Consider the following 27,925-nt stretch of genomic DNA (forward strand, 5'->3'; position numbering starts at 1 on the left):
GAATCATATTCATAACTGGATGAGGAACAAGAAAACATCTTCTCCGAATCTGAAGCCATTGTTTTGATTCTCGAGCAAGGCATGACGTGTTGGCGTGACATCACGAACAGAGGGGTGGGACCTTCTGAAACTGACCATTTCCGGATTCATTTTGAAGTCATTTTTATTGGTGTTTTTCATTTAACTAAAAATATCAGCCTGCCTGATTTGGGTATTTTAGATGCTATAAAACGTTTTTCTGATGTCAGTGGGAAACAAAAACAAAAAATGGTGCCGGTTGTCCTTTAAATGTAGTATGTACAAACCTCATAGCACAGTAAGAACACTACAACCCAATTTATTAACTGTCTTTCAAATGTGAAAAATATCCCTGATCAGTTAATAAATTTGTCTCAAGGAATATGGCGTTTGCATACTAGTTTGCAGATACTTGGAGGAGGAAATGGAAATAGATTAAAATAACATATGCACTGTGATTTATCAAGATTGCGTCTGTTTTTAAGTTTCCATCGAAGGGGCAAAGTTAAAGAAATCAACATTTATTGCAAAATGGAATCACTTTCAACATTCAAAACATATTATTACACAACGAAATATTCAAGCTCAATAATACCTACTTGTGTTAAATTCCGCCAAATCATAGATGGTTTGTCATGACCGCGCGCTCAACAAACTTCTCCCTGACGCTCTCGCCTTCACGCGCAAACAATACACTTGTACCGTCACCGAGTACACAAACATAGACTACCTGCAGTTGAAATTTGCATACTCGGCACGGCAGCCAATCAGAAGCCTGCTTCTTTCTTCCGGACTTTCGCAAGCGTTATAAAGTCGTGCATGTCATTTTCCAAAATAGATGCACAGAACCTCAGCCTAGAAGAAAGATTCAAAAGAAGCTAACAACATATGTGACGCTACAAAACGTAAATTTACATTAAACCGTGACTGTAAAGTGTACGTGAGACTTATGAAAGGGGCTTAGTGGCTCGTAGGAAGCAATGCAAACGTTGCATTGTGCACCACAATGACAATCGACTACTGCAGCAAAATCTAGCCATGCACATTTACCGCAAATTAAGCAAGGTAGTATTTGTAGTAGATACATTCTTGATTTAACAAAAACTTTATACTTTGTGACAATGTTTTTTCATGTGATTAGTTTTCTCATTGTGCTTCAAGTTGTGAAAAATGGGGCAGGCAACTTTTCAGTTATCTACCCTGTTGACTGCTAATTTTTTGTCATGAGTTTCACACTGTTTTTACTATAATTTGGGCAGGTTCGGCGGGCCAGATTAAAAAGCCTAACGGGCCGTATGTGGCCCGCGGGCCGTAGTTTGCCCATGCCTGGTCTAGGATATGTCCTTTTATGAGTGGGTCCATGAACATGTTGGGTGAAGTTGAAAGCATCAGTGATGGATAAAAAGTCCACAGCCATGTTGCATGAAACATCATCAATATGAAGATTAAAGTCTCCAACAATTAAAACATTCTCCAATTTAATGATGGATGTCAAAAAGCTAGTAAAAATCAGTCGGAAAGGGACCAGCAGGACCAGGAGGGCGATTAATGAAAACACAATAGAATATGTTGGTAGAACCAGGGGCGGCCCGGTAGTCAAGTGGTTAGCACACTGGCTTCACAGTGCAGAGGTCGCTGCTTCGCGTCGCGGTCCGGCATCCCTGTGTGGAGTTTGCATGTTCTCCCCGGGCCCGCGTGGGTTTTCTCCGGGTCCTCCGGTTTCCTCCCGCACTCCAAAAACATGCATGGCAGACAGATTGGCCACTCCAAATTGTCCCTAGGTGTGAGTGTGAGAGTGACTGTTGTATGTCTTTCTGTGCCCTGCGATTGGCTGACAACCAATTCAGGGTGTCCTCCGCCTCATGCCCGAAGGCAGCTGAGATAGGCTCCAGCATCCCCCGCGACCCTAATGAGGAATAAGCGGTATGGAAAATGGATGGATGGATGGATGGTAGAACCAGTCTGAATCAGCTGTGAGTCAAAGGTGGGAAAGCTTTCAGATTGTACCACCCTGCACAAGTAGTTGTCCCTGTGAACAATTGCAAGACCCCCCCTCCACGGCGTCCCAGTCGGGGAGTCCCAATAACGGAGCAGCCAACGGGGAAAAGTCCATTTAACTGGATAAACTCATTATCCTTTTGCTATGTTTGAGTGAGGAACATAAAATACAACTTTTTACTGGTGAAGAAATTATTAAGAATGAGGGACTTATTTGTGATGGGCTGGGCATTAAACTGGGCGGCCCGGATTCACGCTGGCTGGCCAACATAATTGGCAGCAAATGTGAGTGGAAATGGCTGCAGGCATCTAGTATGTGGACCAGGACGGCATTTAGGCCGTCTTATGCGGTGCAAGCGGTAGGAACGAGCAGCTGTACCTCTCCTTCTTGCAGCGCGGGTGGTCTCTGGCTGAAGGAGGTACCCAGTGCTGTCAGGGTGGGTCAGAGGTGGTTGGAGGGGCTGTCTATCATAGTTTTTACTTTAGCTGGCGTCCGTCTGTTGCCCACCTCCTCCAGAGAGTCCAGCGAGCAGCCCCGGACAGAACTGGCCCTCTTGCCCAGGCGCTCCAGTCTTTTTCTATCCCGGGTGGTGTTGCTGCCTGACCAGCAGACAATTCCATGGTGGATGACTGAAGCAACCACAGAGTCATAGAAAGGCTTCAGGCGTGATCCCTGAACCCCAAAACACCTCAGTTTCCTGAGTAGGAAGAGCTGACTGTCCCTTTATGATTAGGGCATTCGTGTTTGTAGTCCAGTCCAGTTTATTGTTGAGAATAACACCCAAGTACTTGTAGGAGGTCACCCTCTCTATGTGCGTATCCTGGATGTTCAATGGTGCAGGTGAGGATTGTTTCCTGCAGAAATCCACAACCAACTCCTTGGTTTTCCCAGAGTTGATCTGGAAGTGATTCTGCAGGCACCAGTCCACGATGTCCTTAGTCAGTCGCCTGAACTCCCGATCATCTCCCTCAGTAATGAAGTGAGCTGAGTCAACAGAGAACTTCTGAAGGTGACAGGTTGGAGTGTTGTTATTGGAGTCCGAGTTGTAGAGGGTGAACAGGAATTGAGCCATGACTGTCTCCTACGGCATTCAGTAATACTAATACTAACAATAATAATAATAATAATAAACCAGCACCCTCGGGATTGAACGACTATAGACCTGTCGCTCTGACGTCTGTGGTCATGAAGTCCTTTGAACGCCTCGTGCTGAACCACCTAAAGAACATCACCATCCTCTTCAGTTTGCCTACCGGGCAAACAGGTCTGTGGAGGTGCAGTCAACATCGGACTGCACCACATCCTCGACCACCTTGACAACACAGGAACCTACGCAAGGATCCTGTTTGTGGACTACAGCTCTGCGTTCAATACCATCATCCCAGAACTCCTCATCCCCAAACTTCTCCAGCTTGGTGTGTCCCCCACGATCTGCCAGTGGACCCTCAGCTTCCTGACAGGACGGACACAACAGGTCAGACTGGGAAATATATCATCCACAACACGAACCACGAGCACTGGAGCCCCGCAGGGATGCGTCCTCTCTCCATTGCTCTTCTCTCTCTACACGAACGACTGCACCTCAACGCACCCAGCTGTCAAATTCATAAAGTTCGCAGACGACACCACGGTCATCGTCTCATCAAAGACGGCGACGAGTCTGCGTACCGACAACAAGTGGAGCAGCTGGAGCTCTGGTGCAGCCGTCACAACCTGGAGCTGAACACGCTCAAGACAGTTGAGATGATGGTGGACTTCAGGAAACATCCATCACCACAGCTACCCCTCACACTATCCAACTGCCTGGTGTCAACCGTTGAGACCTTCAAGTTCCTGGGAATCACAGTCTCCCAGGACATGAAGTGGGAGGTCAACACCAACTCTATCCTGAAAAAGGCCCAACAGAGAATGTACTTCCTGAGGCTGCTAAAGAAGCATGGCCTGCCACAGGAGGTGCTGCAACATTTCTACACGGCTGTCATCGAATCCATCCTGTGTTCTTCCATCACCGTTTGGTTCGGGGCCGCCATGGACAAAATCCGACTTCAACGGACAGTTAGGACGGCGGAAAAAATCATTGGCACCGCCCTACCCTCTCTCGAGGACTTGCACACTGCAAGAATCCAAACTAGGGCGCGGAAAATCCTACTGGACCCTCCGCACTCTGCCCACCACCTTTTCCAGCTACTCCCCTCAGGCAGGCGCCACCGATCCATGCGCACCAAATCCAGCAGACATTTAAACAGCTTCTTCCCCCAAGCCATTAACTCTTTGAACTCTTTCAACAGTAGCCAAAATGGAACTGTATAGTGCCACTTAGCAGTTTTTTTTGACAACGATACTAGTGCAGCGTGTTCTACCAGAAACAAATTCCTTGTGTGTCCTACATACTTGGCAATAAAGATGATTCTGATTCTGATAATAATAATAATAATAATAATAATAATAATAATAATACATTTAATACAGTGACTGGAAGATAAAGCATCTTAAAGGACTTTGAAGTTCTGTTTGTGATGTAATGTAGGGAAAGAGATGCCCATTTAACGGTAAGATCAGAGCATTGTCATCAAATGGTGAGTATAGTTTTTGCTTTTATGAATGTTGCTGTGCCGATAACCATTTTGTGTTTGGGAGCCTTCTAACTGAGCGAGTTGCTTGTTCTGTAGCCACAAAGGGAGATAAGTTTTCTTGTGCCGGTCCCAAGCCCGGATAAATCCAGAGGGTTGTGTCAGGAAGGGCATCTGACGTAAAAGCTTGGCCAAAACAAACATGCAGATCAAATCTCAAAAGATGGAGGGCACTGATTTTCTCTGGCGACCCCATGAAGGGAAAAGCCGAAAGGAAAAGAAGAATACATTTAATTCACAAGCGTCTTTCAGAACAGGCAAGGACACTTTACAATGAAAATAACAATAAAACCATAAAAACTGATACATAATAAAATAGCTGATTAAACTAAACTGTGAATGCAATTTTACACAGATGGGTTTTGAGGAAGTATTTGAACGTGGGAAGAGAGTCAACATTACGGATGTTGGGTGGAAGTGAGTTCCAGAGTTTGGGATCAGGGCGGCTGAAACCTCTGCACACCCATCGTGGTGAGATGGCCAGTGGGCACACAGAGGTGGAGGGAGGATCATGATCTGAGGGATCGGGAGGGAACGGAAATTTGAAGAAGGTCAGACAGATTGGGAGGGCAAGGTTATGGATGGCTTTAAATATATATAGAAGTATTTTGAATTCAATTCGTAGTTTAACAGGGAGCCAGTGGAGCTGCTGGAGGATGGCTGTGATGTGGTGAAACGAGGTTTTTTTGTGATGATCCGGGCTGAGGAATATTGGACTAGTTGGAGTTTATGGAGAAATTTTTGATTGACACCGATTGCAATAGTCGATACGGGAGGTGACGAGACTGTGGATAAAGGAGAGCAGTGGTGTGAGGGGTGAGCGAGGGACGGAGACTATTGTTATTTCGAAGGTGGAAATATGCAGACAGAGTTATGTTATTTGTATTGGAGTGGAAAGATAGTAAGCTATCGAGGATGAAACCCAATCTCTTGACCTGAAGGGAGGGTGACACAGTTGAACTGGCAATGGTGAGAGAGAAACTGTTGGCTTTGTGTAGGGTGGATTTTGTAGCGACAAGGAGAAGTTCTGTTTTTTTGCTGTTGAGTTTGAGGAAGCTATGGGAAAATCAGACTTTAATTTCTTAGACGCAAAGTGAAAGGGATGAAGGTGGAAGAGAGGCGTCGGGTTTGGTGGAAAGGTAGGGTTTGGTGGAAAGGTAGGGTTGGGTGTCATCTGCGAAGCAGTGAAAGTTAATGCCAAAATTGCGGAAAATATTGCCAAGGGTAGAATGTAGGTAATAAAGAGAAGGGGGTCATAGGACAGACCCTTTGGGCACACCAGAAGACACAGGAGAGAAGGGTTGATTTGGATAAACTGTGAGTGGCCAGTGAGATAGGAGTGAAACCAGTGATGTGGGGTATGAGTGATGCCTAAAGTGGAAAGTCTGTTGAGCAGGATGGGGTGAGAAATGGTGTCAAAATCTGTGGTTAGGTCGAGTAGGGTGAGAGTAGAGAGTGAACCGGCATCTGCTGCCATGAGAAGATCGTTCGTGATTTTTATGAGGGACGATTCAGTACTGTGGCGGGGACGGAAACCAGACTGGAACTGTTCGTAAAGGTTATTGTGGGTGAGGTGAGAGTGAAGCTGGGAGGCAACAGTTTGTTCGAAGATTTTTGTGATAAATGGAAGATGGGACATGAGACATAGAAGATGGGGCTTGACACATAACAGTATCATCACTGAAATGATGACTGAATGAATGAACACAGAAAAGAAGGCCCGCTTCCTCCGTGTTCTTCACTGAGTTGATTGGAGGCTGCATTTTTTAGCAATGCGCAACCGTTGCCCCCTCGTGGGAGGGAAATACATCACAGACAGTTTGGAAATTCACACACGATATCGACCGGGACTTGATCTTCACTCTCCCGCAAAAAAAGTGAAACACAAATAAACACGGGAATGCCATTCTACAGCATATTTTATATTCCTGAATAAATCCGTGAATGGCAGCGAATGAGTTGAGATTGAATTTGTTTTAATTTTATTTGTTCTTTTGTTTTTGTTTTTTTTTATTTCAAGATGGCACCGTGAGTGTGGCTGCCTTTACAGCAGCTCTTGTGTTTTGTTTTTCTGCTTCTTTTCCTTTCCTCTTCCTTTCATCACTTTGCTTCCGTGAAATGTAGATGTCTCCAGTGTGAGACTAATAAAGACTAATCTAATATGTCTAATGTCTAGCTATAAATGCAATACACACTGATGTATCTGCCTCCGATAAATAAATGCACCATAAGCAAGTTACACCACCTACCAGTGTTACAAAGCAGTCTAATTTTTCTCACAAAATTGTGTGACGCACTGTAGTGGAGCAAGAATGCCCAGTGAGGAGCACGTAGCCCGAATTCAGAAACATGCTGAACCAGAACATTGCCCTGGTACGAAAATGACAATGTGTCCGCTTTAATGTTGAGTGTGGACTACTTTTTGTCACTAAATTATCAGGTGTACCGTAACAGAAGTTACTTTATGCGCCGGCCTACCCAGATGAAAGCAACAAGGCTGTGGCAGCCATGCTAACTAGCTCACTGTGAAGGAAATTCAGAAAATTATCACATTTGACGAATAATATTTGCAAGACTTTGTCAGTTCCTGCATCTTATGTTGAACTACTCCATTTAATTATCGCAAGAGTGTTAAATTACAGATAATAATAATAATAATAATAATACATTTCATTTAGAAGCCAAGTGTTTCTTACCAGATCATCAATGCGTTCATACTGAAGAAACTGTGGGAACGTACAAGGGAGTGGTTCAACTGTGTAACTGCACTGTCCATCTTCCAGGTCCTCGAGCTGGGACAGGCAGTGTTGAAAATGATTATAGGCATCACAGGATACATCCATTTGTTGCAGGGTGAAGTTGAACCTTAAGAACACCAGATTACCACTGAGTCACATGCTTTCCATAGATATTTATCCTTATAAAATATCAACTAATGTAAAGCTTTTCAGGGACGGCGGTTACTACAGTGGACATTTTACCACGTTATTGGTTTATGGGGTTCATGAACGATAGGTCAATGCACTCACAATAACATGCTTGGAAGGCTATAAGAAAAATGTCGCCAAGGTTCAGAAGGAAATCTTTTTCTTTCGGCTTTTCCCTTCAGGGGTTTCCACAGCAAATCATTGTCCTCCATCTTCAGAGGTTTGATTTGCATGTTTGTTTTGTTGTTTATCCGGGCTTTGGACCGGCACAATAAGACACTGGCTTGTGTCCCCTTGTGGCTACAGAACCCTTCTTTATGTATTAATTTGTAGCATTGACTCCTTGAAATACAATGTAGCCAAATATTTAAAAACTATCTGAGCTTTGTTAGTTGGTAACACTAAAAATCACGTGAAGAACGCCGCAGGGTTCGTAGATAGTATCAAAGACCTCAAATTAGAGCCTGAGGAAACATTGGCATCTTATGATGCGACTTCTCTCGTTAGATCTGAGACTGGTGGCGGACTCTTCTCTGCATGAAGGAACAAAACTTAAACCGGACAACATCTACACTACTACATATTTTGAATTTAGGGAAATGTTTACAAACAAATTAATGGTTGTGCTATGGGGTCACCAGTTTCACGCACAGTGGCTAATTTGTATATGGAAGAGATGGAAGAACAGGCCCTCACATCCTTCCTGGGGACAAAATCTCGGGACTGGTTTAGATTGTGGACGACACTTTCGTCATAATTAAAAAAACAAGAAATGCAATCCTTCAACAGATCACCTCAACTCGGTAGACATCAATATTGAATTTACTCGCGAGGACATAAAGAGAACCAACTAGCCATTTTAGATTGTAAAGTAATTATAAAAGAGGACAGAGCGCTAAAAACAGAAGTCTTTAGGAAGGCCACGCACACTGACCAATACTTACTTTTTGAATCTAACCACCCTGTACAACACAAACGAGGAGTTATCAGACCCTCCAGCATAGGGCTAAACTAATACCTACGAGCGTCGAAGGTAGAGAAAAGGAGTCAAAACATGTCAGGAGAGCACCCACAAACTCTGCTTACCCTCAGTGGTCTTTTAACAAATGTCTCAAATGTTTCAGAAAAACTACGGGTCCTCTGGCAACACAAAATTCCTACTTATTTCAAACCGATAAACAGTTTGGGGCAAAAATTAGTGCATCCAAAAGGTGGGCTGCCACATGAAAAACGAAGTAAAATGTAGTTTATTCAATACATTGTAAAAATTAAAATTGATTAAAGAGCAATACATTGGGGAAAATAAACACATTCTCAAAAAAAGACTATCAACATCGCAGGGAAAATACGAGTGGGCCTCAGTCGGCAGTACATTTGCACCTAAAAGCTAGCAACCAAACATTTGACGACAGTGAGGTTAAAATCTCGGCGAAAGAGAATAGATGGTTTGAAGGGGGAGTAAAAGAAGCTATTTTCAACAAAACAGCAAAAACCTTCACTAAATCGCCATGGTAGGGTGAGGTTTAATTTGGATCGTTCGTACAACAGACTTCTGAGGCAACATAGGCTTAGTTATGCTGATGAGGTGATACCACAGCAAATGGGGCAAGCAGGCCAGTCGTAGACCCCATTATCAGGCAGGACAATAGAAGTAATCAGTCAGGACAATAGAAGTACTCAGTGTAGCCTCAGGGAATAGTCCTCTGCTCCCCCCAACATGAGAGCACGGACCTATCATAGCAGACTCCGGCAACGCCACGTCTGGACAGTAGGGATTTATATATCGGGCCAAAACTACCAGCAATTATTTTTAGTTCGCTGACATAGCCTCTTGGATAAGAAGCGAAACGTCCGACACCTTCAAAGAAATACAGATGATAGTTGAAGAAATCTTCTCATCCATTTTTTGCTTTAAATATCTTTACATATTTCCTTGTTTTAAGATATTTTCAATAACATTATGTGCTAATTTTCAGCCTATATACTCATTTTCAGCAAATTAATCTAAAAATTAGTATTTTCAAGATAAATGTGTTTGTTTTGCCTCTATTCTTACTGATTTCAAGACGTGTATAGGTTTTTGGAACCTACATATATTTACTTGTTTTAAGAAATCTTGTCAAGCCAATTCTACTTGTTCTGTTGGCACGTTAATTTACTTATTTTAAGCAATTTTATTCACTTTTTTTTCTTGCTTTTGAGGACTGACTTTTTTTCTAATGTAGCCACAAGGGGGCACAAGTCAGTGTCTTATTGTGCCGGTCCCAAGCCCGGATAAATACAGAGGGTTGTGTCAGGAAGGACATCCGACATATTTTTTTTTTTTTCCAAAACAAATATGCAAATCATACCTCTAAATCCCATACCGGATTGGTCGAGGCCCGGGTTAACAATGGCTGCCATTGGTACTGTTGACCTTCAGCGTGCTGGTGGAAAATCGACTACTGTTGGTTGTGGAAGGACAGGAGGGAGGTGTGCCCGGAGGAAAAGAGAGAAATGGAACACCAAGTATGTAGTGTGTAAGTGTTGGAACTTTGAATGTAGGAACAATGACAGGTAAAGGTAGAGAGCTGGTTGACATGATGCAGAGAAGGAAGGCAGACATACTGTGTGTCCAGGAGACCAGGTGTAAAGGGAGCAAGGCTAGAAGCTTAGGGTCAGGGTTCAAGTTGTTCTATCATGGTGAAGACAGAAAGAGAAATGGTGTTGGTGTTATCCTAAAAGAGGACTTTGTTAGGAATGTCTTAGAAGTAAAAAGAGTATCAGATAGAATGATGAGTCTGAAGCTAGAAATTGAAGGTGTGATGTTAAATGTTGTTTTTGGGTATGCCCCATTAATCGGATGTGATAATTTTTGTTTGGACTTTGATGAAGTCATACAGAACATCCTGAGAAATGAGTGTTGTAATTGGTGGAGACTTCAATGGGCATGTTGGCGCAGGATACAAAGATGATGAAGAGGTGATGGGCAGGTTTGGACTCCAGATGAGGAACGCTGAAGGCCAGAGGGTGGTTGACTTTGCTAAGAAAATTGAAATAGCTATTTCTTTCTTTCTTTCTTTCTTTCTTTCTTTCTTTCTTTCTTTCTTTCTTTCTTTCTTTCTTTCTTTCTTTCTTTCAGAAGAGACAGGAAATTAGGATGACCTATAAGAGTAGAGGCAGAAGTACAAAGGTAGACCTACATTTTGTGTCAACGGCGCCATCTGAAGGAAATCAGTGACTGCAAAGTCGTGGTTGGTGAGAGTGTAGCCAGACAGCAGGTTGGTGGTGTGTAGGATGATGCTGGTAGTGAGTAAGATGAAGAACCCAAAGGCAGAAGTGAGGACAAAATGGTGGAAGTTGAAAAAGGAAGAGTGTTTCATGACATTTAGGAAGGAGATGAGACAAGCACTGGGTGGGCAAGAGGTCCTTCCAGATGACTGGCATACTACAGCGAACATAATCAGAGAGACAGGTTGGAAAGTACTTGGTGTATCGAGTGGAAGAAAGGTAGATAAGGAGACATGGTGATGGAATGAATGGAGAGGTGCAGGAGTGTAGACAGAGAAAGAGGTTAGCAAAGAAGAAGGCAGACACAGAGGACGAACAAGAGTAGACAGCAATACAAGGAGATGCAGCGAGCGGTGAAAGTAAAGGTGGCAAAGGCCAAACAAAAGGCCTATGATGGCTTGTATGCTAGGCTGGACAGCAAGGAAGGTGAGACTGATCTTTACAGGTTGGCGAGACAGAGAGACAAAGATGTAAGGACCTGCAGCAGGTTAGGGTGATTTAAGGATAGAGATGGCAATGTATAAACAGGTACCAGTAGTGTGATGGCAAGATGGAAAGAGTACTTTGAAGAATTGATGAATGAGGAAGATGAGAAGGAACAAAGAGTAGACGATGTGACTGTTGTGGACCAAGACATAGCAAACATTAGCAAGGATGAAGTGAGGAGGGCGGTGAAGAGGATGAAGGGGGGAAAGGCCTGATGATTTACCAATCGAGGTATGGAAGTGTCCTGGAGGCGTGGCGGTGGTGTTCCTGACTGGGTTATTCAAGATCGTCTACGGTGAACAGATCTCCTGAAGAATGGAGACAAAGTGTTGTCGTTTACACACACGTGAAGTGTACTTCATTTTTAAGAATAAGGGAGACGTGCAGAGTTGTACTAACTACAGAGGAATACAGTTGATAAGCCATACAATGAAACTATGGGAAAGAGTAGTTGAAGCTCGACTAAGAGCAGAAGTGAGCAGCAGTATGGCTTCATGCCAAAAAAAAAAAAAAAAAGAGTACGACAGATGTAGTGTTTGCTTTAAGAATGCTGAGAGAGAAGTACAGAGAAAGTCAGAAGGAATTGCATTGTGTCTTTGTAGATCTGGAGAAAGCACATGGCAAGAATCTCTTTGGACCATGATGTTTGCAGATGACATTGTGATCTGTAGCGAAAACGGGGAACAGGTGGCGGAGAAACTACAGATGTGGAGATATGCCCTGGAAAGCAGAGGAATGAAGATCAGTCGCAGCAAGACGGAATAAATGTCTGTGAATGAGAGCTATCCAAGTGCAAGAGTGATGCTACAGCTAGAAGAGATAAAGAAGGCAGAGGACTTTAAGTAGTTGGGGTCAACTGTCCACAACAATGGATATTGTGGAAAAGAGGTGAAGAAGCATGTCCAGGCGGGCTGGAAAGGCTGGAGAAAAATGTCAGGTATGATGTGTGATAGAAGGGTCTCAGCTAGGATGAAAGGAAAGTGTATAAAACGGTGGTGAGACCAGCCATTATGTTTGGACTGGAGACAGTGCCACTGAAGAAAAGACAGGAAGCAGAACTGGAGGTAGCAGAGCTGAAGATGTTGAGGTTTCCTTTGGGAGTGACCAGGTTGGATAGGATCAGAAATGAGTACATTCGAGGGACAACTCATATTAGAGGCTTTGGAGAGAAAGTCAGAGGCCAGACTGCGGTGGTTTGGACATGTCCAGAGGAGAGAGAGTGACTATATCAGGAGAAGGATGCTGAGCCTTGAACTGCCAGGCAGGAGACCGAGAGGAAGACCGAAGAGGAGGTTTATTGATGTTGTCAAATAGGACATGAAGGTAGCTGGTGTGAGAGAAGCGGATGCATAAAACCGGGTTAGATGGAGGACACTGATTCGCTGTGGTGACCCCTGAAAGGGAAAGCCGAAAGGAAAAGAAGAAGAGGACTGACTTTTTGTCGTGCTGTTCACAATGTTTGCTGTCTTCATAACTGAGTCTCGATTGGTTTATGATTGCCAGTCACTGTTGTGGCCTCAACAACACATTGAATATTCAACCACATTTTGGCAATGCAGCGGTGAGAATTGATTGCCTCAGTTTTTGGAAAACATACTGGCGAATATCTTCCGCATTCGCGCGCCCCTTCATGGAAGCGCTTCCGCCGCGGCAAACACACCAGTCAGTTTGTGACGTTATCACATGATCTGAGTCACATTTCTGCTCATTACCGAATGTAAATAATTACTTTGATGAGGCGTGCCCTCGACCCTATCGCCTCGTGCTTGCCTACAGTCGTTTGCCAAAGCATTTCTACCCTTGCCTTTTTCAGAGAGGGGTCGATCTAAAGCAGGGGTGGCCAATCCGAGGCTCGTGAGCCACATGTTGCTCTTTGGCTGCTTCAATGTGGCTCCCGGGCTTTCACACGACAACCAAAACGCCTCGCCGATGGCGCTTCCTTTCAAACGTTTCTGAATACACAGAACAAACCGCATCAGCTTATCATCAAACCCGCTACTTGATTGACAAAGAGGGCAGCCGATCAGATGACTGGATCACCACTCATGAGCAGAAATCAGTCTTAAGTGGCAAATGCTAAATCGATTGTGATCGACCAAGAGCAAGCAGATTGGTCTCAAGTGGACTGCGAACGGAGGGAGGAGGAAATTTGTGAAAAAAATATTTGTGTGTTTGTGTTTTTAGGTTTCATTGATGTTCGGGCGCTCCGGCTGTTGCTTGTCGTGCATGCAATGTTCGTGTGTGCATGGTCATATGTGTGTGTGCATGCACGTCTGTGCGTCCGTGCATTGTGTGTGTGTGTGTGTGTGTGTGTGTGTGTGTGTGTGTGTGTGTGTGTGTGTGTGTGTGTGTGTGTGTGTGTGTGTGTGTGTGTGTGTGTGTGTGTGCGCATGTGTGGTGGCTCTTTGCAGTAACATAATAAAAAATAATGGCTCCTTATCTCTGACTGGTTGGCCACCCCTGATCTAAAGCTTCCCGAGCAGATCGGACAAGGCACGCCCCTACGGTCGTTACTTCCACAAGGATTGTGTTGTTAAATGCATGGTCATTGTCAAATAAAACATATTCTGAGGATTTTTTTCCTTTCAAATGACTTGGATTTACTGTCTGAAGGAGACTTGGACTGCTACAGGTACAATGCTTTAATTGAATTGCAAACATTCCACATTCAGCATCGGGGAGGGGCTCAGACTCGACGTGCTTCTCCTCCACATAGAGAGGAGCTAGATGAGGTGGCTCGGGCCTCTGATTAGGATGCCTCCTGGACGCCTCCCTGGTGGGGTATTCCAGGCATGCCTCACTGGCAGAAGACTCCGGGGGAAAACCCAGGACACATTGGAGAGACTATGTCACCCAGCTGGCCTGGGAACGCCTCGGGATCAGGAGGAGCTGGAAGAAGTGGCTGGGGAGAAGAAAGTCTGGGCTTCCCTACTTAAGATGCTGACCCTGCGACATGACCTCGGATAAGCGGCAGACAATTGATGGGGGGTGGCAAATTCTGCATATCAACAACCGGCTTCATATAAACCTTTTAAGTTGGTCGTGCTTTCCATGTGCCTGCGCTGTTATTTACCGCCCTCCTAAATACAACACATTTTAAAAATTACTTTTCAACCTTCTTGCAGAAATCAGGCTCAGAAACGATCATATCCTCCTCATGGGGGATTTTTATATCAATGTGACTGCCCGGAAAAACCACGAGCAAAGCTCTTCCTAAGACTTATTCTGTTAGAACTGGTTTATATACACATCCTAAAAACATCTTATGTTATTTAATTTGTACTTATTCTTATCAGTGAGTTAGTCCATATATGCATGTCTAGTCTAGTGATTTGTATATGCTAGTTTAGTATACATGTACGTAGCTCAGTTAAAACCTTAAGCTATCTTGTTTCAGTCTAATATAATATCCATGATTGTATCTAGTAGATGATAGGTTCTTTCAAAATGATGTCACTCCTGTTGTCTATATCTGCTAAAGACAGCTCACCCCTCCCCCCTCTCTCTCTCTCCCTCTCTCTTTTTTTGGCTTCCTTCCCCATGCCGTGAAAAGCATTCTATAGCTGCCTGAGAAATAAATAATCTTTTTTGTATATCACCTTGTTTCCTGCTGATTGAATATTTAGACCAACACAAGTGAAGAACTGAACCAGGAGAACTTGACTATCCACCTAACATCTGGTGCTGAAACCTCGGCTGGCAAGACGCGGAGTCTGGAAGAAGAAGAGGGGGGGGGGGGGGGTTCCCGCCTGTCTTTTGATGAGACAAAGACTCCTGAAGACTGCTGCGAGACCAGTTGTCCTTAATTTTGCGAAATAAGTGATATATAAAAGATTGGTTTAAGCATACAAAAGATTGATTGAAAATATGTCTGTGTAAGCTCTCAGTCGTACAGGAGTGGTCCATCAATGAAAAGGTTTCTTCAGCCGTCATCTGTACTTCTTTGAAGGTGTCGGGACGTTTCGCTTCTTATCCAAGAGGCTTTTTCAGCGAACTAAATATAATTGCTGGTAGTTTTGGCCCGATATATAAATCCCTACTGTCCAGACGTGGCGGTGCCGGACTCTGCTATGATAGGTCCGTGCTCTCATGTTGCGGGGAGCAGAGGACTATTCCCTGAGGCTAGACTGATAGTTCCTATTGTACTGACTAACGACTGGCGTGATTGCCCCACTGCGACCGGTATCACCTCATCAGTATTACTAATCCTATGTTGCCTAAGCAGGCTATTGTATGAACGATCCAAATTGAACCTCACCCCACCAAACCGGTTTAATGAAGGATTTAGTTGTTTTATGAAAATCGGCTCTTTTACTCTTTCAAACCATGTATGTTCTTTCGTGAAGATTTTAACCTCATTGTCGTCAAATGAGTGGTTGCTGATATGGTTTGACTCCTTTTCTCTACCTTCAACACTTGTTGGTATTAGTTTAGCCCGATGCTGGAGGGTTCTGATAACTCCTAGTTTGTGTTGTAAAGGTGGGTTAGAATCGTAAAGTAAGTATTGGTCAGTGTGCGTAGCCTTCCTAAAGACTTCTGTTTTTAGCGCTCTGTCCTCTTTTATAATTGCTTTACAATCCAAAAAGGCAAGTTGGTTCTCTTTAATGTCCTCACGAGTAAATTTAATGTTGATGTCTACCGAGTTGAGGTGATCTGTGAAGGATTGAATTTCTTGTTTTTTAATTATGACAAAAGTATCGTCCACATATCGAAACCAGTGTCTAGGTTTTGTTTTATATATGTGGACGAGCACCCGCTAATGTACTGATATTGTACATTGGGGAGACTAAACAAATTCTCAAAAAAAGACTATCAACATCTCAGGGATAATACTAGTGTTATGTCTCTTGAGGCTTGGAGGCAGGACTCAAGTGACGAGGGAAAGCGGGGAGTTCGGAGACAAAGTAAACGGCGAGACAGATACTCGTGAACCAAGAAAAGTCTTTACTGAGACACATATGCCAAAACAACACCAAAGGAGATGAGTGAGGACAAAAGAATAATGCAGACCTGACGGAAGGGTAGTCGCGAGGGTAGCTTTCTGAATACTCCGACGGAGACGGTATTGTGCGATTGGCAAATATAATCAGAAGGCACAATCAAGGGAATGACAAACAGCTGTGGGAACCCGGGTGTGTGATGATAGGAGGGGCCGTCTCCAGGGAGCAGCGGAGGAGGTGACAGGAGGGGCAGGGCGCGCCCAGGACGACGACGAGATGTGACAGTTAGTGGGTCTCAATTGGCAGTACATATGCACCTAAAAGCTAGCAACCAGTCATTTGACGACAATGAGGTTAAAATCTTAGCGAAAGAACATAGATGGTTTGAAAGGGGAGTAAAAGAGGTGATTTTCATAAAACAACGAAATCCTTCATTAAACCGGTTGGTGGGGTTAGGTTCAATTTGGATCGTTCATACAACAGCCTGCTTAAGCAACACGGTGGGGCAATCAGGCCAGTCGTTAGTCAGGACAATAGGAACTATCAGTGGAGCTGCAGGGAGTAGTACTCTGCTCCCCCCAACATGAGAGCAGGGACCTATCATAGCAGAGTCCGGCACCGCCATGTCTGGACAGTAGGGATATATACAGTAAAGCAGGGGTCTGGAACCTTTTTGACTAAGAGAGCCATAAAAGTAAAATATTTAGAAATGTTTTTCAGCGAAAGCGACACGCACGCGCGCGCGCACGTACAAACGCTCGCGTGCGCGTGCACACACACACACACACACACGCGCGCGGGCACTTTTCAACAAAATATCAGAATGTATTATTTAAAATAACTTTGTGATAGTACTCACCGTTAACGTGGATGGTTTTCCGTTCCTCGTGTTTGGTAAAAATCCAGGAAAACGATTGGAATGAAATTCAATTTGCCGGTCCAGAGGCGAAGTTACTGCTAGCTAGCCTGCACACGGCTCATAAGCTTCCACACTTGCTATCTGCAATCTACTTCTCGCAGAAGTATGTCGATGCTAACGTTAACATGGGGCTTGTTAAAATGTCACTGACATTCGACTATTTCATCGATGGTATTGTTTCATTGCAAATTAGAATCAGAACATTTTCTCTCCTCTAATGCTCCGGTGCTTTCACGCTGAAGTGCACTTGTTGGGCGTGAAGTGCACTAGTTGGGCGTTTACCTGTTTCAACATGACGGCCACTATCATCCAATCAACTTGCCGCTTTCGGCCATTCTAGGTCAGTGTCATCCAATCAAAATGGCGCTTTCCGCCAACTGCAGCCCCAACGGGAAATGAACAACGAAAAAAACGACAATATGTATTATAATATGTAATATTTATCGGCAAGCCATATGCAATCATCAAAAGAGCCATATATGGCTCGCGAGCCATAGGTTCCCGACCCCTGCAGTAAAGTCTCATTATATCGATATCGGTTATATCGACAGTACCGCTTATTACGATACTATTTTCATTTCCCTTGCACATTTCTAGTCTTTTTATGTATAATTAGTACCATTTAGTATGATACCCGGTTATTACGATAATCCGGTTATTACGGTGCTCCTTTTCATCCCCCGCCGGCCATTTTGCTGTTTATATCGATACATCGGTCGCGGCATTGGTCGACTTGGTCACGTGTCTTGGTGACGTGACACGCCATTGGTCGACATGGTCACGTGACACGCCATTGGTCGCGCCATTGGTCGACTTGGTCACGTGAGTTTGTTACGTGACCAGCACCCGTGTAGCAGAGCCATTTTCCTTTTCAGACGCTTGCTCGTGTGTAGCAGACGAGATTGAAGTGTTTGTGTTAAAGGGTAAAAATGGGAAGCAGAAGAAGATTGATGACTTTATTAAATTGTATACATAATACATGTAAGATGCGTTTCCCTGTTGTGTTATGTACATGCCCACAGTACTGTATATGAATGCAATCGTTTTTTGCAACAATGATTCTAGTTTTGTCTGCTGAAGCGTGATCTCATCTCATCTCATTTTCCGTACCGCTTATTCCTCATTAGGGTCGCGGAGGTTGCTGGAGCCTATCTCAGCTGTCTTCGGGCACAAGGCGGGGGACACCCTGAATTGGTTGCCAGCCAATCGCAGGGCACACAAAGACATACAACAGTCACTCTCACACTCAGACCTAGGGACAATTTGGAGTGGTCAATGTGCCTGCCATGCATGTTTTTGGAGTGTGGGAGGAAACCACACAGGGAGGCCGGACCAGGACGCGAACCGGCGACCTCTGCACTGTGAAGCCGGTGTGCTAACCACTCGACTACCGGGCCACCCTCTGAAGCGTGATGATTTTGAAAATTATTAACATTCCATACTGTGTATTAAAGGACAACCGATGTCACTTTTTATTCAAATGCAAAACACCAATAAAAATGACTTCAAGACATCTTGCATTGCTTGTGAATCCAAACAATGGCTTCAGATTCGGATAATATGCTTTCCTGTTACACATCCAGTTATGAATATGATTCAAATACACTGTAGTTCTGAAGATGAAAGCAGACATGTTTGCAATCGTTAAAGAATTATATGTGCCATTTTGAGGAACATCTCTCACCCAAAAAAAAACAAAAACAAAAAAAAAGAGGCGCAAAATGGGAGCTCATGGCCAGCTCAGTTTCTTATATGGCGCTTGGCTGCCCCTCTTTTGGTGGCTTTTGTTGAGAATCATGAAACACTGGACGTGATGTTATTCTGTTCATTTGTGCCAATGGATGGTCCTCACATGAGATTAGCCTTGATGTTGAGAGTGGTGTGGGAGCTGTGCCTCAGGGATGGGAGGTTGTGAATTTGGGACATCGTAGATGACACACATCGTCTGTAGTGTGCCATCGTCAGTAGTGAGAGCTATAGAAAGAGATGTAAAGATAGATAGAGAGAGAAAGACAGATAGAGAGAGAGATAGAGCGAGAGATCTAGAGATAGAGATCTAGGGATAGAGATCTAGAGCTAGAGAGGTAGAGGTAGAGATAGAGAGAGGTAGAGAGAGAGAGGGTAGAGGTAGAGATAGAGAGAGTTAGAGAGATAGAGAGATCGAGAGGTAGGTAGAGAGGTAGGTAGAGATAGAGATAGAGATAGACAGAGAGAGAGAGAGAGAAATAGAGATAGAGAGAGAAAGTGAGAGATAGAGAAACAGAGAGATAGAGAGAGAGATAGAGATAAAGAGAGAGATAAAGAGAGAGAGAGATAGAGAGAGATAGAAATAGAGATAGAGAGAGATAGAGAGAGATTTAGAGGTAGAGATAGAGAGAGGTAGAGAGATAGAGAGGGTAGCGGTAGAGATAGATTTAGAGATAGAGAAGAGATAGAGAAAGAGAGAGATAGAGAGAGAGAGTCAGACAGATAGACTAGATAGTAAGATAGACTAGATAGACAGACTAGATAGACAAGATAGACAGATAGACTGGATAGACAGATAGAAAGTTAGATAGATAGATAGATAGATAGATAGATAGATAGATAGATAGATAGATAGATAGATAGATAGATAGATAGATAGATAGATAGATAGATAGATAGATAGATAGATAGATAGATAGATAGAGATATCCTGCTGCCGTTGTCTCATGTGCCATGTTCTTGCTCGTAGTCAGGTTCGTTCCTGGGTCGGTAACTGTGTTGTCAGTCATTGAGCCATCTTGCGCCCCCGCTCTCGCAGGCTCTAGGGGTATCTTTCTTTGTATTCTTTCTGTAGCATTTAGCGGGTGCCTCCAACAAACTGAACCAGCGTTGGTGACTGCCACCATGGGTAACTAGCCCATGACAGCCCCAGTGGGGTCTATTCCCTCCTGTCAGCTGTCTCTCCAAGCTGTCACACAGACTTTCCTATGTTGTCAGCTGTCCTTTCACAGCAGTCACTGGATAGCATCCAGATACTAAGAATCATGAAACACTGGACGTGATGTTATTCTGTCCATTTGTGCCAGTGGATGGTCCTCACATGAGATTAGCCTTGATGTTGAGAGTGGTGTGGGAGCTGTGCCTCAGGGATGGGAGGTTGTGAATTTGGGACATCGTCGATGTCTTGGCCCCATCTGGTGGAAGGCAGCAATTCAAACCACACACCTGCGGCTGATCAGGGCTTGATTGGCAAGCAAGGCTTTTAAGGCAGAGAGCCTCTGAGTGTGGAGGCCGGGGAAGACAAGCTCGATTGCTGTGCTCTGTGAAGAAGTTGATTGCTGCGTGGAACTCATTGCCAGTTGGGACCACACGACAGGACACTGGATTTGGACCTTGCTAAAGGTGGCTAGGCTACATGAGGAGGACGTCAAGAGGGGTGAGGCCTAGAGACTCTTGGAAAAGAACTCCATCTTCAGTTTCACCTCAGAAGAGACTTTATCTTGATTTAAGTATTGGAAGAGACACTATTCAAACCTTTGTTGCTTGTGAATTCCCCCTGAAACCCTTGATTAAAACCTTTGTTTGTATCTAAACCTGTCATCCATTGCGCTCCTTGTCCTGTCCCGCTGAGAGCTAGCCTCTCATGACATCACAATATATATAGGGCAATTCTTTGTCCGACTGACTGACAATTCGGGGTAATATATGTGGCTCTTAATAATAACTCAAGTTCAAAGGAGAAACTAAAGTTTTAGGGGTCATGGAGTACACACATAATTAGTGTGAGGAGCCTTTGATGCAAAAGGGTAGTTTCCGGAGTGGTCTGTGTGATGCAGACAGCCGATGGCTGATTAGGATCTAATTTCGAATTCGCAAATAATAATAATAATAAATCAGCTGCAGCTGTGGAATGGTTGAGTCGCTGTAAAAGCAATATCTTTCTATTTTTCTTTTGTATGCTTATAAGACAGACAAATAAGTCTGATAACTTGCCACAGGCAGATAAACGGCAAGAGGGGGGTTGATATACGACGAGCCAAAAGGGGAGCGGGGGGAGGGGGGGCTGAGAGCAGATGTCTGTGTCTCTCTGTGTGTGAGCTTGAGCCGCGCGCGTGTGTATGTGTGTGTGTGTGCGTGCGTGCGTGCGTGCGTGCGTGCGTGCGTGTGTGTGTGTGTGTGTGTGTGTGTGTGTGTGTGTGTTTGTTTCTGGCTGCCCAACAGCTAGAGCCACATTTTTTACGACGTTACTGCAAAGAGCCACATCATAAACATGGGCACACAAGAACACTCCATCGCCCCATGCCTCATACACGCAGACCTCTGCTCAGCCAGATTTATTATAAATATCACATTTTAAATACAAAATCAACAAATATATCGGAAATTGACTCAGAGTACTAAAACCACAGGAACATTTCCAACAAAGAACACTGTCTTACACACACAAACTCAGTTCAATCAAGTCCACAACAAAAATATAATAATTTACAATAGCGTGCATTTTGCTTAGTGGGACTTGGATTGGATTTGCCTTTATTAGTCTTGCAGACTTCTGGCATTCCTTGTCTTGAACAATGAATTGAACAATCCTCATTAAATTTGGCTTGCATTCTGTTATTGCCACTTCGAGTGGCAACAACATAATGCACTTGTGTAAAAGAAGTGCTTCGAGCACTTCTTTTACACAAGTGTCAGTCAGAACGGATCGATGCTTTGATTTCACATGTTTCAGGGTAGAAAACACAGACGTATGTTGACAAAAACATTGACAGTATTTTAAGCGCAGCCGGTTTGACATTGGGGTATTTTTCCATTGGCACACTTTTCCAGAACCCAATGGTCCCTTCCCTTAAAGCAGATTTCAGTTGGTCTTCCTCACAAAGATCGAGCATCTCCAACTCAGCTTCATCTGTGAAGCCATCATTGTTTCTTTCACATCTATGCCAGGGGTTGTCTTTTAATGGCACAATATCAAGGACTTTGATCACACAATCCTTTTTCACATGCCATGCAAATATTGCCAACGGATGCTTGTCTTGTATGTCACAACTTTCATCCAATGCGACACTAAAATACTCACACACTTGAAGGTCAGAGTGCAGCTGTGATTCAATAGCCTTGCTAATGTCTGATATTATGCGTTCAACAGTATGGCGGGACAGTTAGACATCTCCTACCATTCGTTTTAGTTTTTTTTTGTTTTCAGGAGACAAAATTTCAACAGAGTCACTGAGGCATTTCTTCATAAATTCCACTTCGTTGTATGGCTTTTTAGCCTGTGCAATGTTCCAAGCCAGTTCGTATGATGCAAGCTTTACCGTCTCTGGGTGCTTCGTAAAATTTCGTAATAAATTATCTGCTTTTCGGTCTGAGTTTTCAAAGTGACCAACTTGTGCTTGCGAAGTTCAGTTTGGGAAATTCCTGGTCGATGTTTGCGTGGAGTGAGCTGAAGTGGCGCTCGCTGAAGATTTGACGCTTTGAAATGCGCTAATGACGCCTGACAGATAAGGCGGAATGGCTTGCCTTTACACTCAACAAAAAATATAGTCTCCCACTCTGTTAAAAACATCCTGTGTTCGTCTTCATATTTTTGTTTAGCTGTGCATTTTTTCCTGCCATTTTGAGAGCGAACGTGACACAAATTGTTTACGTCGTAAATAATTTGTGTCATGTCTTTGTGTCAAGTCTGACTGGTTGGCCACCCCTGGTTTCCGACATAAATGATGGATTTTCCTCTCACGCACACGCGTGTTGAAGTCACATGGTCAGCTTGATACCGTATTTTCGCGACTATAAGGTGCACTTAAAAGTCTTCACGACTATCAGGTGCACTTAAAAGTCGGAAATTTTCTTCAAAATGCGCAGCACGCGCAATGGTCATGAAATTACAGTACATAGGGGATGAATGGTAGCGCCAGCACCAAATATTTTTTTGCGCTTGTCATGTGGACGCCCCTTAAGAGCCGCATGAAATCAGCCAAAGAGCCGCATGCGGCTCAGGAGCCGCGGGTTGGCCAGGCCTGAGCTAGGGTAACAATAAAAAAGTGGGGGCTGCCTTACTGATAGTGTTTTTATACACATCCGTAAACATCATGTTTAGTTTAGTACATACTATGTTATTTCATGATTAGTTTAGTAACAGACCAAGTGTGAAGTGGCCAAAAGGTATCGAGAAAAGAGAGTGGGAAACCGTCAATCTGACCAAAATCTTGGAGCAACAAGTGGGCACAGCAGAGAAAAAGCTGGAAAATATTGGTGACATCATCTATCACTACGGGGAGGAGCGCTTTGGCGTGTACATCCGGAAAACCGCCAATGCAAGACCACCACCAACCAAATCCAGGAGGCAGCAAGAGATACAGACTGGTCAGAGAAAGAAGGGACCTGCGAAAACAGTGGAAGAAGGCCTCTGATGCAGAGAAATAAGGTCTCATGCTGCTCCAAGGGGACATCAAATGCCGGTTGGCAACCTTACGAAGGGCAGAAAACTTGAGAAAATTTCGCAAGAACAAGGAACACACAAGAACACGGTTCTATAAAAACCCCTTCAAGTTTGTCAAAGACCTCATCGCGAAGGACAAAAGCGGAATCCTGAAAACATCCAAGCAGGAACTTGAAAAGCATCTGGAAAAGGTCCACCAGGACACAAAAAGGCAGGAAAAACTAGCTATCCCACATGACATCCCCCCCCCACTGAACCACCAGAATTCAACCTCGAGACTGGCCCTCCAAAATGGAAGGAAGTGGACAATACAATACGGTGTGCAAGATCAGCATCAGCCCCGGGGCCAAATGGAGTTCCATGTCAGCTCTACAAGAACGCACCAGATGTTCTGCGTCATCTTTGGAGACTCATGAGGATTGTGTGGCAGAAAGGGATAACACCAAAGGCATGGCGGAGGGCCGGAGGCGTACTAGTTCCCAAGGAGAAGGATGCGGCAGACATCTGTCAATTCCGGCCAATTAGCCTTCTCAACGTTGACGGGAAAATCTTCTTTAATGTTTTAGCACGGAGACTTTTCCACCTACCTGGAGAAGAACAAGTATGTCGATACATCTGTACAGAAGGCTGGCATCCCTGGGTTCTCTGGTTGCTTGGAGCACACTAGTATGATCTGGCACCAAATCCAAGCGGCAAAGAAAGACAGGAGAGATCTTCATGTCATCTTCCTCGACCTGGCCAATGCCTTTGGCTCAGTTCCCCATAACCTTCTCTGGGAATCCTTCAACTTCTTCCATGTTCCATTACCCATTACTGCCTTGGTAAAAGCCTACTTCGAAGACCTGCAACTCTGCTTCACAACACCTGACTTCACAACATCATGGCAGCGTGTAGAAGTCGGCATCATGGCAGGTTGTACGATTTCACCCCTGGCCTTCACAATGGCCATTGAGGTCATCATCAGGGCCTCAAGGTGGGTGGTGGGAGGTGAGCGAACAAGAAATGGGATCCCCCTCCCACCTATCCGGGCATACGTGGATGACATGACCACCTTGACCACTACCGCAGCTTGCACTAGGCGGCTACTTGGAAAACTGCAGGAAAACATCAAATGGGCCTGGATGATAATCAAGCCGAGCAAGTCACGCAGCATCTCAATCGTCAAGGGACAGCTAAAAAATGTGAAGTTCTGCATTGGTGATGACCCAATACCAACGGTGTCTGAGGAACCGGTCAAAAGCCTGGGCAGGTGGTACAATGCAAGCCTCAGAGACAAAGATCAAGTGCAGCAACTAAAGCAGGACATCACCAATAGTCTGGAAAACATCAACAAGACTCACTTGCCAGGAAAGCTCAAGCTCTGGTGTCTGCAGTTTGGACTTCTCCCTCTGGTAATGTGGCCACTCACAGTCTATGAGGTCCCACTCTCAACTGTGGAGAAGATGGAGCGAGCCATCACTAGATATGGAAACACTGGCTTGGTGTTCCACACTGTCTGTCCAACATCGGCCTTTATGGCAAAGGGGTCCTTGAGCTTCCAATCACAAGCCTCACCGAAGAGTACAAGTGCGCTAAAGTGAGACTTCAGATGACCCTCACAGACTCCAGAGACCGGAAGATCAGTCAAGCTGCACCCCCCTATCAACTGGACGGAAATGGACGCCATCCATTTCAGTGCAGCAGGCCACAGCAGCCCTAAGGCACAGCGACATTGTGGGACACATTCAGCTAGGAAGAGGGGGGTTTGGCCTTACAAAAAAACCTTCTTGGCGTAAGGCTTCAACATCGGAAAGAAGGAAAATGGTGATTGCAGAGGTGCGCCGCCAAGAGGAAGCTGAAAGAACTGCACAGGCTGTCTCTCTTGCCAAGCAGGGACAATGGATGAGGTCGGAAGGCCTGGAGAAGAGAAGGCTCAGCTGGAAGGATCTCTGGGAAATGGAGGCAAGCAACATCAGCTTCATCATCAGAGCTATCAATGATGTGCTCCCATCTCCAAAAAACCTCCACCAATGGCACATCCCTTGGCCTGCCTGCCTCTACATGCTGCAGGAATAGTTTTGTTTCTCCTCGGCGTCCTAGTGAATAAAGGACGACAAAATGGAAGTGATTCTTGGTACGCCCATGATTCTTGGTATGCTCGTGTCAAGTTGGGGAAGGCTTGGACCACTGATTGGGATTCCGTTGTGGTCTTTACCAAGCCTGACACAAAATGGGATAGTGACAGCTGTGCTTAAGAAGCAGCACAAACTGTCCCCAAAATAGCGAGGGATTCCCCAACTGGCACTATGACAGATATCCAACTTGCTATCAAAACCAACGACGTTGCAGGCTGCGTGGACTTGGGCTCTGTTCAGGGCTTCCTGAACATCACATTGGTTTTCCCGTAACTAAATGCATTATGTCATCTTGGCATCACCAGTCGTGACAATGCCTGTCCACCACAAAACATACATCAGACTGTCAGCCTGGGTGGAGGCAACTGACAACACAGCGAAAAGCCCAGGAGTCATAGACGTATGATATCAACCGTTTGCAGGAGAAAGACATGACTGGAATCTATTATTAAACATGTGGTACCGTTATGCTACACTCACTGCGAAGCAAAATAGAAAATATAATTGTTTTGTATGCTCTTATATGCCTCATTCTGTGTCACAACAACGCGTGATTTCGAAGGTATTCGGAGAAAGAATGGCTAGAGCTGCATTATTTGATAATATCTTTGCATAGACCCGATCAACATTTTCCGGTTCTTCGTAATGCTTCGAAAGGAGAGATAGTTCCAGGCTTAGACACTCTTTTGAAACCCGTTAACCAAGTTATGACCGAGAGCGGGTTGTGATTACCATTATGGGTTACAATGTACAGTACGGGTCAAAATTTGGGTTTTATAGATGAGGATAGATGTTTATGTGCTACCGCTAAACACTAATGTCACCGTTTTGCCCATATCTTCACATCTTTGGTGGTTATGTGGTTGGAAAGTATATTCTTTTATTCCCTCGCTAGCCCACGGTCTGTGCGCAGCTGTTACGGTGACGGACAATACTTTCATCGTCATCAGTCGTCCAGTACACTTTCATGTTAAGAGAACAGCATCGTTTAAGCCTCATGATTCGGGGCCACCACAAAAACGGACAGTTAGGACGGCGGAAAAAAATCATTGGCACCGCCCTACCCACTCTCGAGGACTTGCACACTGCAAGAATCCAAACTAGGGCGCGGAAAGTCCTACTGGACCCTCCGCACCCTGCCCACCACCTTTTCCAGCTACTCCCCTCAGGCAGGCGCTACTGATCCATGCACACCAAATCCAGCAGACATTTAAACAGCTTCTTCCCCCAAGCCATTAACTCTTTGAACTCTTTCAACAGTAACCAAAATGGAACTGTATAGTGCCACTTAGCAGTTTTTTTTTGACGACGATACTAGTGCAGCGTGTTCTACCGGAAACAAATTCCTTGTGTGTTCTACATACTTGGCAATAAAGATGATTCTGATTCTGATGATTCCACCTGGGGGACTGATGTTCCAGAACAGTTCAAACATCATACCACTGGCAGTAAGATAATGTTAGCTCTTCTTCCGCAAATTGGAGCGGCTAAAAACATGCGACGAAATGAAACTATTGATGATAGATTTCAAGTGTTTTTAAATGCCAGCTTGAAAGTGGATGAAATGTAGAACACCAAAATTGCAGCAATTAGGCAAATGGTGTTGCAAAATATAATGGTTTTTGACCTTTTGACAGCCCCACAAGGGGGCGTCTGTGCTGTGGTGGGTGACACTTGTTGTATATAGCCGAAGAAGCAAATTCCATCAACATGACTAATACTTTGACTGTTCTCAAAGATCTCAGAGATGCTATGGCCAAAGATCGATGGCCTGATCACCCGTGGAATTTTGCCATGCTTTTCGGAGGACATACTGTTTATGCCTGTCGTGATCGTGCTTGTACTTACTTTCTTAGTCATTGGTTGTATTATTTCTTGTTTACGCACAATGGTGGTCTCTATGATCACAAATTCCCAGGTTAATTACTCAAAAGTTTTGTACCAACAAATGCGTGAAGGGGACCCTGTGTTGTGATTTGGAATTGTACACCATGGCCAGAGTGTGGTCGCTCCCGCCAATGGGGGGCCAAGAAGGATTTTTTTTTTTCCTCATCATTAATTGCGTTACGACAGAGGTCTTCGCCTTCTCCATGGTTAAGAATGGTTCCCTGTGCCGTTACTTATGACATTCATGCTGAAAACCGTTTTGGAGATGCATGTACAAATGTTTTTAATGTGTAAACAGGAGGGAATGTTAGAACTAGTTGATTTAC

The 27,925-nt window shown here is 44.5% G+C and overlaps 1 protein-coding gene and 1 long non-coding RNA gene across 18 annotated transcripts in view; one reads left to right on the top strand and one right to left on the bottom strand.

Annotated features, from left to right (window-relative positions):
* LOC148886013 (uncharacterized) overlaps positions 1 to 18,349 on the top strand; it is a 50,081-nt gene extending 31,732 nt beyond the window's left edge. Inside the window, exon 3 of the long non-coding RNA XR_016118079.1 lies at positions 18,317 to 18,349. This is a non-coding gene — a long non-coding RNA (uncharacterized LOC148886013). The remainder of the gene's footprint in view (positions 1 to 18,316) is intronic.
* The window catches only part of mettl22 (methyltransferase 22, Kin17 lysine), a 98,003-nt gene that overhangs the window by 24,740 nt on the left and 45,338 nt on the right, over positions 1 to 27,925 (bottom strand). For 11 of the 17 annotated variants that reach the window (XM_089018885.1, XM_089018884.1, XM_089018883.1 and 8 more), the window contains one exon: positions 7,344 to 7,512. The exons of 2 other annotated variants lie outside the window; for them this stretch is intronic. In XM_089018885.1, the coding sequence (XP_088875011.1) occupies positions 7,344 to 7,512 (169 nt within the window). 4 more of the 17 variants (XM_089018894.1, XM_089018891.1, XM_089018889.1 and 1 more) reach the window with 4 other exon arrangements.

The sequence above is a fragment of the Hippocampus bargibanti genome, linkage group LG17 (assembly GCF_051943395.1).
Source record: "Hippocampus bargibanti isolate YZ-2025 linkage group LG17, ASM5194339v1, whole genome shotgun sequence".
NCBI lineage: Eukaryota > Metazoa > Chordata > Actinopteri > Syngnathiformes > Syngnathidae > Hippocampus > Hippocampus bargibanti.